General features: G+C 39.0%; 1 protein-coding gene across 3 annotated transcripts in view; it reads right to left on the bottom strand.

Annotated features, from left to right (window-relative positions):
- sorcs3 (sortilin related VPS10 domain containing receptor 3) overlaps positions 1 to 13,625 on the bottom strand; it is a 309,125-nt gene that overhangs the window by 24,977 nt on the left and 270,523 nt on the right. For all 3 annotated transcript variants that reach the window (XM_034232799.1, XM_034232800.1, XM_034232801.1), the window contains exons 17-18: positions 10,693 to 10,806; positions 7,778 to 7,949 (exon numbers count right to left, since the gene is read on the bottom strand). In XM_034232799.1, coding sequence (XP_034088690.1) covers positions 7,778 to 7,949; positions 10,693 to 10,806 — 286 coding nt within the window. The remainder of the gene's footprint in view (positions 1 to 7,777; positions 7,950 to 10,692; positions 10,807 to 13,625) is intronic.

Here is a 13,625-nt window from a genome sequence, read left to right as displayed (position 1 = left end):
AAATGTTTGAACCAAATACCTTAATACTAATCAAGCTTGTAAATGTACACAATATGGTACAAAGCACTATGTGATTGATGAAATTGACATGAACAAATGTCTACATAGATATGTTGCTATTTCAGGAATACACACAGCCACCTTTATATTTTTTTGGTAGCTGACCACATTCATACATTTCAATATTACCAGGACCAACACAAATTGACACATTTTCACAATTAATTGTATTTTGAAAAGCAAAAACTATGCTTTGTAAACAATCTTGGTAAGAGTGATTAAGAGAGAGCAAAAATGTTTACCCAAAGATATCATAAAGTAGATGTAATCACTGCAACTTAAAACTACTGTATTCCTCTCAGATGGATAAACACAAAGTTGCGCACAAGAACAGTTGGTTGAGAAACTATTTTTTTGTAAGACTAAAACAGGCAGTGATAGATGGACCGCTTAGTTTTGACATGAAAATCATGTCTTAGAAGTTATCTGCACAAATTCCATTACATCCATGCACACACAAACTTCGTCTTTGTAACACCTAGCACATGTAATAAGTGGACACATGTTCTTTTCTAGTTTATATTTTTCTTTTAAATTGCAAGCTGGCAATTACTAGCTTTTTATAAATGCACGTTCACTTTCATTACTTTTAAAGTAATACTATGATTACAATGCTTAGATACAATTACACAGTAAGGTAATTATAGTTATTTCAATCACTCCTCCTTTCTGCCCGAAAGTACTTATATATATTGTCTTGCGTGGAATTATTGCTGGTGGTATTAAAAGATGTGTCTTAGAACACAGGCTTCCAAACAGGCGTTGAGGCCATTTTGTTGTACTAATTCGAAGAACAAAAAGTGTTATAAACAATCAATTAAATTGTGAGAATGTTGGAACGTTTTCCATATCCAGATTTGTTTTGGTAGTATGTAGAAAGGTAGTTTTGTCAGTTAGAGTGTTCACATGTGGATCTGTGTATACAGGCACCCCCACCCCACCATGTTTGTCTTTTCATGGTGTGTGATTCTTCAGCTGCCTGCGCGGCTTCCTCTGGGAATCACATCTGGCGCTATCCGAGGATCAACACACATCGCGAGTGTCGGTGGCTCCAGCTGCCACTGCGACCAAATCTGCACTCACTCCCCTCCAGGCCTGTGAAGATAAACTCCCAGCCTCCCCTTGGCACATTGTAGCGCATCGCTACAGGGGATCATCATTTGTAACGCCGCATTTGCATGCCCGGTTCACCAAAAAACGCACAATAAAAGAATACAAATACATCTTTTGTTCGTTTTCTCCTTCTTGCTCCTGCCATCCCTGGCTACCTGAGTCCTTTCTTTGTGTGTATCCGAGTGTGACATCACGGAGGGTTTAGCTGAAGCTTCTGGGGATATTTCATGTCACTCTGGCTGGAAAATTATATCTTTGATAAGTGGTTGGAGAGAATAGAGAACAGCTAAGAACCTGGTCTGACAACCCGACCATTGTTGGGAGCTGTAATGAGCTGGCATGCTCGGTGGCACCGTTGTCACTCAGCTCTACTTGGGTGTCTGCTGTCCATTCTGCAATTCCCTTTTGCTCTCTGTTTCAGCCACAATGGGATTCACTTATCTGCATGGGGCTGATGCTGACCTGTCTCTCTAAATGTCACTCTTTGTGTTCATGGATCTCCCAGAGTGGAACAGATCCAAACATCATGTCTGGAGCTTTGCGACTGGGACAATCGGTGTTTGGAAACATACAATGAAATCAGTGTTGTACGGGCTGACACGGGTGGTATACACAGGGCGAGTTTTTGTTCAGGTGCATGTCAAACCAGACACCCCAAAATCAACGTGATGGGTGACAAGGCAGTTGGGAATTATTCTGGAAAGGCATCTTGGTTGTTTCCTCGGTAGACAGAGCTAGTTTCCTACAGTGAGGGTTACTGTTTGCACTGTAATAAAATAGGTAACCCTAACCCAGTTGTTAATAACATGTTTAGGATAGATTGCTTTCAAAAAAAGTTAAAGGGGGAGAAAATAAAATGTGTCTTTGGAATTAAGGTAACATCTAAAATGTCTAACCACGGTTGTGAAATGGCTGAAAGAAAAAAAGATATTTGTACAATAAAACCTTTCTGAAAAAAAATCACAATTGTTTTTTTTTATTCAACAATTGAGAAATAAACTAATATGAATGTAACATAAAACAATATTTTTTCAAATGTAGTATATGTATGTTTTCCCCCTTTGTTTGAACTAGCGTTGCAGTTGGTGATAGAATGTATGTACAGTATGTAAACCTTTTCGATTTGAATGTTATTCGCTTTGTTCACATTGTGCTGCTTTGTTGTCGGAGTATGTGCTCACACAGTATACATTGTGTCTTGGGAAGCAGTGGCTCTTTGGATTTCTTCCTGATCCATTTTGTGGCCAGAGACACATGGCAAATAACTGCCAAACATAACAACCAATTAATTGCTAACATACTGCCATAACTATTTTAAGAGGTAATTTATTTACTGTATGTATGTAAATATGTTAGCCAAGTGGCGAAAAATATAATGGAAAATATAAACAAATGCAGATTTAAATATTACATTTCGACAGCTTTCAATTGAAGCATACACTTGACTTTCTTTTACTTACTGGGACTATTGCATGAATGGAAAATCTCTTCTGTCAAACATAAAAGGAAGTATACTGCCTATGCCTCCTGGGAAATACTGTGTTTCCCTATTAACTAATTATTGCCAATCGCCAAACAAGTCAGAATGAATCTAAAATGATGACAAGACAGTTTGAAAATGAGCAGTACAGTTCATATTTTAGGTTTTTGGAAATCTCAGTAGTTGAGTCTGTCATCTTCCATCACGATGATGATCACAACACACCAGCGGGAGATTCCATCTAGCTTTTCCACTGGGGCAGAAATAAGTTTCACAGAAAGATAACATGAGCAAGAACAACTGTGGACATTTTTTTCACAAATGTGACTACAGTTTGAAACCAAGAAGAGGCTGATAACAATATGAGTGAATCCAACTACTGTGCGCAACTTTTAAACTTCTACCCCATTTGGTGATTACTGAAGTGGGAAAGCTGTGTAATGTAGAGATGGCCACACAAAAGGTGACTACAATTAGACAATTCAATGCTTAAAAGCATATCCTGTCAATTTGTATTACCTTAAGGGAACAATTAAAAATGATTATTAAACCTTAAATAACTGCACAAAAAATGTCCTGAAATAATGTTTCTAGAAATCAAAACGAATGTGTTCCTGATGAAAGTAGGAAAACAAAGCTCTCACCATTGTCCACTCTCCAACTCAAGCGCTGAGCAGGCAAAGCTATACTGATTTAGGAAGTGCCAGCTAAAGTGATGCCAAATCTGATTCATGACAATACTGAACCAAGAGAGACGCCGGTGACAATTCTGTGTTACTATCTGATCTGTGATCTGTTGCAGGGACCTACGGTCTGTCATACTCCAACGGAAAACAATCAGGATCTGGTTTTGACCAGAAAATGTCTATATTTATACTCCGATGGACTGATTTAGATGAGTTGTGGGTCTATTTGTAAGATTTTAGTTCATTTGGATTGGACAGATTGTTTATTTATTTGAAAAATAATTGTTCACAGGCAACCATTTGAATTGTGTGCTCTCTATATCCAATGGTCGCAACACTACTCATGGTAATCAAAATCAGCCCATAGAAAGTATAAATATGGCCACTGCAATTTTTGTATCCTGATAATGTCAGAAATGGACTCAGCATCTTCAATAATCCCCAAAACCACTCAAAAATGTTCCCAATCGGCCAAGTCATTTATTTATTATTATTTACATAATGCCATTAATTTCAATGAACACTACTTATATAATTGTGCAAATTGCCCAACATATGCAAGTTAGTATTGGGCAGTTTCTATGTGCTGGGGACCCGTTCTATACATTTGTAACATAACACTTTGGTGTACTCAACATTTACGGGTTCACTAAGCTAATGTCACCAACGTCATGTCTGCAGACTGCCTCATTATGTCCTAACCTTTCAAAGTCCTTATTTGTATGTGTAAATATGTGTAGGCTTGCTGGTCTAATTATGAATCTGCAATTAAAAAGCACCATGAGAGTCAGCTATTACATCTGCCTCACTGAGAGGGACGTGTCTTCAGCCCATGTAAAAGTCTTTAAAGAGGCCGTATTATGCTTTAAGGGGTCTTCCCTTCTCTGTAGTGTTAGGTACGTTGTTGTGCATGTAAATGGTCTGCAAATGCTAAAATCACAAAGCTCCCTCCAAAGGGGGGTTTCTCTCCCACACACCCCCACCCCTGCTTGAAACACCTCCATTAGACTTCTTGTAACATAATGACATCACTATGTAACACTTGCCCTTCTATTGGCCAACACATTTTATTTACACTAAGGGGCTGGACATTTCCAAGTGGAGGACCCATAACAACAAAGCCGGGTAACTAACCAACCAGAGCAGACTGATACAAATACAAATACGTAGCTGTAGGCCTATGTGTGTGTAAAGAATGCTCTTATGAAATATGAAACATATAGTTGCTGAACTAGTGGTTGAGCAACCTCCCAGTTGAATGGGACCAACCTCTATGGGGAATCAAAATGTGTAAATGTGGCTCTGATAGTAACCCATGTCAATGATCCATTGCACTTCCTTATGTAAACAATAGTGTATGGGGAATTCTCATGCGCCACAGAAATAAAGTGTACCTTGCAAACGTGCAGTTATTTGTGTACAGTGTAGGTCTTGTTTCAACAATAAGGGGGACACATGTTATGCTGCTTCTTCTGATGTTTTACCATGAAAATGAATTGTGGAAATGTCTTGATTCAAGTGAAACAAACTGAATTCAGGCGGCAGGAGTCAACACAAATAATATAAAGGATTACAATGCAGTTAGGCTATCAGGCATTCTGTATTGATTTAGAATATGTATTCTCCTGTTCTCATTGAATATTATCCAGGCATTTTTTTGTATTCCCTCCTCTTTTGTTTCTTTTGCTTGAGAAAATAAACTCTTTAAACGTGCATGGAGCACTGATTCACATGCATGAAGACTCATTTAGTGTACATACCCCTTGATATTCATTGTGCACGTATTTGTATGAATGTTGCGACGTAGTCATTTGAATGTTAAAGGTGGGGTAGGTAAGTTTCAGAAACCGGCTCGAGTGCACTAAAATTTGAAAGTCCACAGCCGAAAAGAATCCGCCCCTTCCTTCAGACTTCCTTACAGAGCACCTCCTGCAACACACATGAACGCGCACATGACGTCAGCAGACTGGTGAAAGTGGCCGCCTGTTGCTGGCGAGTCATTGAAGTACTGCTGCAATGCACGCCCAATGACGGCACGCCCAATGAGGGCACGAGATACATTTGTGCGTGCACGAGATGGAAGGCTGACAGACAGGGCGGCAATCCAATCCAATAAAAAATCCAATAAAAAGTACAACCAATCCGTTTAGCCGGGCCGGCTAAACGGATTGGTTGTACTTTTTACAGTATTACGGCTTCCACAGATGACATTTTTTTATGGATTTTTTGTCAAAGCACTTCAGATATTCATTGCTATCGGGATGTTAAGAGCATTCCATGGAATACAACAAAAAGTGTATCTCGAGCCGGTTTCTGAAACTTACCTACCCCACCTTTAAGCAAATATCAGCTCATCTACTTCAGGCATGCTATTTTGAAAATGCTATTTTCTTACTGTAGACATTCTCTTTCTCCCACCACACTCTCATACATTCATACTGTGAACCCTAAACCATTTCAAATGGCAGTGAGGAAAATAAAGTGTCTCAAACTCCCTGTGTCTCTTTCCTTTGAAGCCAAATATAGAACGGCATTTTAATTCTTCATGAATTGGTTGATGTCATTCAAGCCAATCACTTCTCTGCCTATCTCTTAGTGAAGTCAGTCACTTTCACAGAGCCCATCTGAAGCTGTAATTATTGTGTTGCAAAACAGGTTCTTCAACCAATACAAAGGCAGTTCTAACCAGGCAAATGTACCGTACGTGCTCATCTTATCATATCCCAAACATCACAAAACTTCTTTTTTTTTGTTTTTCATCCTTGTTTGTGCACCACCCAGTCTTTTATCAAATATTTAAAGGCATTTGCTCTCTCGAAGAATTACAGCCATTGCGGGCTTCATGAATATAAATTCAACTTTGAATTCATCTCGAGAATTTTCTCAAATAGAGTTAATGCCACAAGGATCCGTTACCCTGTTATCCTCTTTTTGTATCACTCCGTTCTTTCACCCACCTCCCTCTGTCCCTTCATCCATCTCTTAATAATTAAAGAAAGTGCCCTCGATTCCTAGACTCATCACACGGCCATATGACAACTGGGTCTGGACAAGTGTGGGGGGACACCTATCACCTCGAGCTGTTGCAGTGTCAGGAGAACACTTCTGTTACTGTTACTGTTACTTCTGCCCCACACCCTGCAGTTTGTTCCACTGCACGGTGTGGCTCTACTCGACCGACCTTTTTTTGGTTTACCATTCGGAAAAGATGTGTGGTTTTAGTTTTTTTGGCTCTCAGCAATTAAATGGTGACATTAAAACAGAGACAATTGTCACTAGTGCTTCCATGGAAATCATGCACATGCCCAGCGGTTTTAAATGAAAAACAACCATTAACAGTGAGCATTTTTCTCTCGCCAGTCGCTCCTTCTCTTTAGCTGTTTTCATTTATTTGTGTTTCCTTTTTCTTTTCTGTACTGGGGAAAGCTTTGCCAATTTCAATCCAAAGCCTTGTGCTTTCCACATTTATATAACAAATAATATGTTCTGAAAGTATTCCATGTTGTTTTGTGACACTTAAATTGACCGGACTTCTTTCTGCAGGTTGATATGAGTGAACATGCAGCCACTTGAACAGAGGGTCCTTAGCAATAGTCTGCTATCCTAAGAAGTCATTTGCTTTCAAATAAGAACATACCACTCAACGTCTGAAATTACGAATCAGAATAATTCAAAGATTATTCAAATAAGCCGTATCTTAAAATAAAATAATGTCAGACAGCCTTAAAGATGACGAAGTGCAGTGTTAGTTTTTTGGTTGAAAGGTTTCAGTCTTTCTTTTGTGTTTTTGTGCGATTCAAACTGGGTCCCACGTGGTACCAAAGGTAAGTTGAGTTGAGTCCAGTTGAGTTGAGTATAGCCGCACCATGGTGAAAATGGGCTTTCCTGACCAGGATGTCTGAACGACCTGCCTCAGAAACCTCTCTATTACCAACAGGGCCTCAGGAAAGGATAACTTCTGTAAATACTGGACTTGTACTTAACCTCGTCGAGTTTAGAACAAGGTCATTCCCACAGACAGAAACTCAACTTTTTTTCTAAACAGTTTCAGGGCTTGAAAAAAAAGTGTATGCCCCACCTGACTCTGTAGATCCCTTCTAAAGAACATTCTAGCTTATTTAAGGTCATTCTTTTAGTTCTACACACCACAACTGTACTGATTTGGTCTCAAAGCCTTGGTAGATGGCTGTTTTTAGCCAAAAAAACGTGAATGTATTTCAGCTTCTTGTTTCTGTTCATCCTGCAATGCTACAATTTACAAAAATGTGTATTACACATTAGGCTGCCAGAAAGACAACTTGAAAATGAATTGATGAAATGTAGAACACATATATTTACATGTATTTAAAAAAATATCTATATGCCGCTTTTTTGTTAAACCAACTACAAAACTCTAAACTAATAGCTAGTGAAGAAGCCATGCTGGTTGTGTTCTCACCTCATCCAGGTGGACCAGGAAGGTGACGTTGCTTCCCAGGTTGGCGGTGAGTTTTCCGTCTCTGCTGGTTACCAAGAGTCCTTTGGGAGGTCTGTTGGGGCACTGCTGCTTCCTGGCCGTGTACATCTCTTTAACTCCTTTGGTGCAGTTGTTCAACACCACTTTACGGTACCTTAGAAGAGATGTTTTTAAAAAAGGAAATTCCGAAGGTTGCTTAAAAATTACTGCCTTTAGTACTTTTCTAGTTTAATCTAAGAGTGTCTTTGGTTTTAAAATGAATACCAAATGTAACATAAGCTTGTGATTTAGAGATGATGTTGAACTAACTGTGAGTACAGCTGCTGCCTCTTCTTTGCCGTACTTAGTTCCCAGCACTTAGTTCCCAGCACTTAGTTCCCAGCACTTAGTTCCCCCATGGAACTAAAGAGCAGATCGCGTTCACACCGGAATAAGTCCCTGAGTGAAGATTACGCAAATGAAGCCGCTGACGTCACTTTTTCTTCTTCTGCTTTGGGTTTACTGGCAGGCCGCAAACAACTTCACGGCGTAAAGAGTGGCGAAGTACCTCCCTTTCCGGTGGACCTCCATGGGACCTTATTTTGGAAAAAGTATGTATTGAAGTCAATGGAGAGAGAAAGATTATCTTTCGATCCCGTTTGAATTGTGCCACGAATTACACATATGATGTTTGTCAATTTAAAAGATAATTTTGCAAGTCAAAACTCTAAAAATGTGTCGTGAAGTAACATTTTTTTGTGTGTGAAACCGCTCAATGAACTACCTCTCCCGTCTCGCACCACACACCAAGACGGCCGTCACGTTGGAACATTTCACTTCTTTCTTTCAGAATGAGGTGAAAAGTATTAAAAGAGAGCTGTACATACACACAAGGGGAGTTAGTCGGTTCCGTAAGAGCCAGCATGCGGGACCGGGATTCTGGGATTTGTAGTCTTTCTAAAGTAGTTGCATATTTTTCATAGTCTTATATTTCAACAGTTTTACGACAAACTGTGACTTTTTTTAATAATGGAAATTATTATTTAAGATTGACAAACATCATATGTGTAATTCGTGGCACAATTCAAACGCGATCGAAAGATACGTTTTCTCTCCCCATTGACTTCAATACATACTTTTTCTGAAATAAGGTCCCATGGAGGTCCCCGGAAGGGGAGGGACTTCGCCTCTCTATACTGCCACCCGAAGTCCCCAACTCCGGGGACTTCCGGCCAGAACGCCGACACCTCCTCATCATTACATTACATTACATTACATTGCATTTAGCTGACGCTTTTATCCAAAGCGACTTACAATAAGTGCATTCGACCAGGAAGACACAACCTTGAAGAAAACAGAATCATATAAGTACATCAGGTTTCATAGAGCCAAACATTTCAAGTGCTACTCAACTGGCTTTAGGTAAGCCAGTCCTTTATTAGTATAAAAGTGCTTCGTTCTAACGCTTGAAGTGTAGTCGAAAGATCATCACTCCACCGTTCCCATGTTTTTTTTTGTGTTGCCATAAGTTAGTCTCTCTCCGTTGATGCTGGGCTAATGCTAATGCTAATAATGCTAATGCCAGCAAATACAATGGAGGCTTCACAAAACTTTTCAGAGTTTTACGGGTCGTGGTTTGCAATTCGCCCAGCCAATAGAAATTGGAATTTGTTTTCCCCCAGGAAAGTACCTGAATGTTTCAGGGACTGAAAAGGGGGGGAAAAGTTCTTATGAACTAAGTTCTTTTTTTGGTGTGAACGCAAAATCCCAGGTACTATCGGAACTAAAAGAGAAAAGTGCGGGGAAAAGTACTCCGGTGTGAAAGCGCCTAATAGATTTCAACAACACAAGCTGTGTCAAAGGCTGAGACGCCATGTCATACTTAATTACAGCACTAGTAAATAAAACACTCACATTGTGATTAGGCTTTGCAAACCAACACCATGTTGAAAACACTGGATTATGTAATAACTACATTTTTAACTACATTGTGTAATATAACCAGATTATGTAATCACTAGACCTGTAACTTCGAAGATGATATTTGTAATATGGTCTTGATTCTGCTTTAATAAGAGACTCCTCTTATGCCAGGGGCACCACAGGTCCTAGAGGTCTAACATAATATTTGGGTATTCTATAATTAAGCCTAATTGTAAAACAATACCACATGTACAGATGAATACATTCATTTTGATCGAACATGAAATAATGTATGTTTTTTTACATTTTCATAAATGGTGTAACCGTTACCCTCCCCACCCCCACCATACCATTGGATTAGCTATGAGTGGGAGAAGCGGTGATTGGAGGAGACGATAACATAAAATAATTATATTCTGAAAGCTAACAGTCGTTGAAAATCCAACCCAAAATGACCATAACACATAACAGTTTTTGACATAAATGCATGTGTCAGAATGCGCCACTGAGAAATCCTACTGATTACCATAGTAATCACAAGTGTACATTTATTTAAAAAATATGTGGAAATGTATTAACTGTTGTTTATTACAAAATGCTGCACATTATAAGGTCAAAGCACTTAAATCATAAAAGTGGTATTGGTGACCTCATGTAAATCTCTTTCAATCTCTTTGGCTGATATTCATTCAGACTAGGGTTCGGCAAATACCTATGGGGGTATGCAATATAGCATCATGTAGAGTGAGATGATCAAAAAGCATGCAAGACAATATTATTCTCTTAAATGTAGTAATTGTACAATGATTGAATATAGTTGTTATATGTTTTAGCCAGCCCGTTAAATCCATATTGTAAGGAGATGCTTTTTGCGAGATCGCATTCCAATTCTAATCTGTAACGGTATCGGCTTTAAAACCCTGCTTCGCAAACAGATGTGTTTCGTGCTGATAATGAATGTATGTTACATTATGCATAGATCAAACAGTCCTCACCCGGTGCTGTTGAAGTAGTTCTGACCCTGGCTGCAGCTCCTGGACACGGTGGAGGGGTTGAACCAGAAGGCAGGCCGGCAGTTCCCGTCTCCACGGCGCTCATATCCATAATCACTGTTGGACAACAAAGCACAGCCACACAGCACAGATCAATATCAGCAGGTGAGAGCGGACATATTGTCATACGGTGTGTTCCACATCCAAGTCTTATCTATCTCTTTATAATGGGGACCAGTTCCGGGCTGTCTGGCACCATTATTACATATTGATTAAGGCCAGAGTTGACAAATGTGCCACAGCAATGTGAAGAAAGTGAGCATGGATACACACCCTGGAGGGGTGGTGGTAGTGGGGAGTTGTAACCATACACAGGCTGACTGACTCTCACTTGCCCGCTAGTGTTTCCAATCAGAAAAAGGATTTACATCAAACAAAGCAAGGTAAGCAAGTGTCCGTTCTAATAATGGCTGTGACATTGATTCATCAATTAATTACCAAGCCAGAAGAAATAAACAAATCAAAAGCCATTGGCTGACTCGTCTAGTTTGTCTGTGATTACGACAGTGTGAACTCCTCATTAGCAAGCTGTCAAGGCTGATTGGCTGTGCAGGTGCACATGGCCTTAGAGGTGATCTGGGTAAAAACAGTCAATGTATAGCATGGCACGAGGTTGTGATTGGCTAAATTCATTGCATCTTGCAATATCAGAATAGAGTTTACACATACAAGGAATTTGCTTTGGTGTCTGGTGGTGTAAACATAACAACCAAGAAAAAAGGTTCCAATAGTAGGTAAAACATGTAACGACATTCTATAGTATTTTTAAGAAACGATTTAGCATTAAAATAGATTAAAGACAAGTATTGACACCAAATTAAAATATAACTTTAAAAGCTAAACAACTAAACCACTTAGCACAATGAATATATGACAATATATTGCAAACTAAAGTGTATTATGTGGAGGGCTGTGCAGACATGTGTGCCGAAATGTGGGTGATGTGGGGAAAAAGGGTCATTGGACATATTTTGACATAATATTTAAGTTTCTGTTTGTAGAAGAACATGTGACAAATGGTCTCTGGCCTGATTCACACTCGGGTAATCTGCATGTAGACCAAGGGACATGGCCACTAGAAGGAAATCCATTTTACATTAAACTCTTGGAAAGTAGAAATGTTAACTTAAAATGCCACTAATAAAATAATAGATTGTAAATAGTTTTATGATTTTATAAATGAAAACCCACTAGAATAACACACCGGAATATGCAGCTGGTGTAGAATATCAAATAACATTTACACTGTGCTATATTATGATTAGTATTCAAAAAGTATAGAGGTTTAAAAGCCAGCTTTAATCTTTGGTGAATCAGCCTCTTGTACTGCAGAAAATGATATAATTGTGCTATTTGCCGGTGGCTCTCTGTCTTACATAGCACCATTATTTCATATGGAGCTAATGAGTTTCTACTTTAGCTGATTATGTGGCAGACTCTTCACACCTCAAATTATGTTAAATGATTCAAGCTTTTTTTGGCACTAATGATTTATAAAATCCTCATTTTTGAATTTTAAGAATGCGTCAAATAATTCCCAGCAGAAGGAGACAAGGACCAAATCAGACTTAGTCACACACAGAACATAAAACTAGCTTTAGTTCATTTGGAAGCATTTGGCATACTACAAACACTAACTGCTGTATGTTTGGATGCCTTCTTTTTTGTTTTTCTGTCATTACAAGATAAAAATTACAACCGTTTACGATTCGCATACAAATTGAATTGAGTATTTCCACCCACGCTATCATCTCAACATAATTACAAGCATAGCGAGCTCACAGAGACAGACAGCACGAGCAAATTGTGCAAAACCATCCCAAACGTATCAGATTATTGGAAAACACAGCAAATGGAGTAAATTAATGAGACACAGGAATAGCATATGCAATGGATTAGGAACTCCTTGCCCCCCCCCCCCCCACAAGGTTGCATCCTTCACTTGATACACCTGTCTTATTGTTTTTATAAATGTATTTTACCTTAATCAACACAGTCCAATGCTCTGCTTAAGAAATACACCTGCAGTACTTTTACAAGAGCTATTAAAGAGGAAATATTATGCATATGTTCAGGTGTCATATTTGTATACTGTGACACGTCTCCATGCTTTAATGTTCAGAAAGCTCTTTATTTGTCTCATTCTGCCTGTGCTGCAGCACCTCTGTTCACCCTCTGTCTGAAACCAGAGCCCAGTCTGCTCTGATTGGTTAGCTGGCCGGCTCTGTTGTGATTGGCCACCCCCTTAGAGATGTATCGGGAAATTCCCACCACTTAGCATATCACATAAAATGTGTTGGATATAGTGATGTCACTATGTTACGGAAGTAAACAAAGGAGTCCAATGGAGGCTGTGTTGTAGGTGTCCCTAAGCTTTAAAAAAAAGTGTTTTAGGACTGTTGTTAACGTTTACACAATTAATCTGTAAGCCTTAACACGTGTTTACGCAAATCACATTAACAAGTTTGACCTCAACTACCTTACTGTATGTAATTCCAGCACGGATGAACCATGGCAATGAAAAGGCTGAGAGCATAAGCTGTATTGCACTGACTGGAGACCACTGGACGTCAGTAAGCAGGAAGGACACACCAAATCCAAATGGTTACTACATTTTTTTGCTTTAAGTGTGGTGAAAATGGAGGAAAAGTATTTTGCCGATACATGTGCACAGGTTCTTGAAGTGGCACAGGAGTGGGAGATACCATCTTAACAGTTCATTTATTTACTACAACACCACAGGTGTATTTGTTGTCTTCCCCCAAAATACAGGTAAATACTAGTAATTTAAACTAAGAGTTTATTTTTGTGATTAAAGCAATTTCATCTTTGAATCAATTTACAGCAATAGTTATTGGATAACTATTAATAAAAAG

This window comes from Gymnodraco acuticeps, unplaced genomic scaffold (genome assembly GCF_902827175.1).
Source record: "Gymnodraco acuticeps unplaced genomic scaffold, fGymAcu1.1, whole genome shotgun sequence".
NCBI lineage: Eukaryota > Metazoa > Chordata > Actinopteri > Perciformes > Bathydraconidae > Gymnodraco > Gymnodraco acuticeps.
Note: the sequence above shows the minus strand (reverse complement) of the source record. Positions and strands in the feature narration are given on the sequence as shown.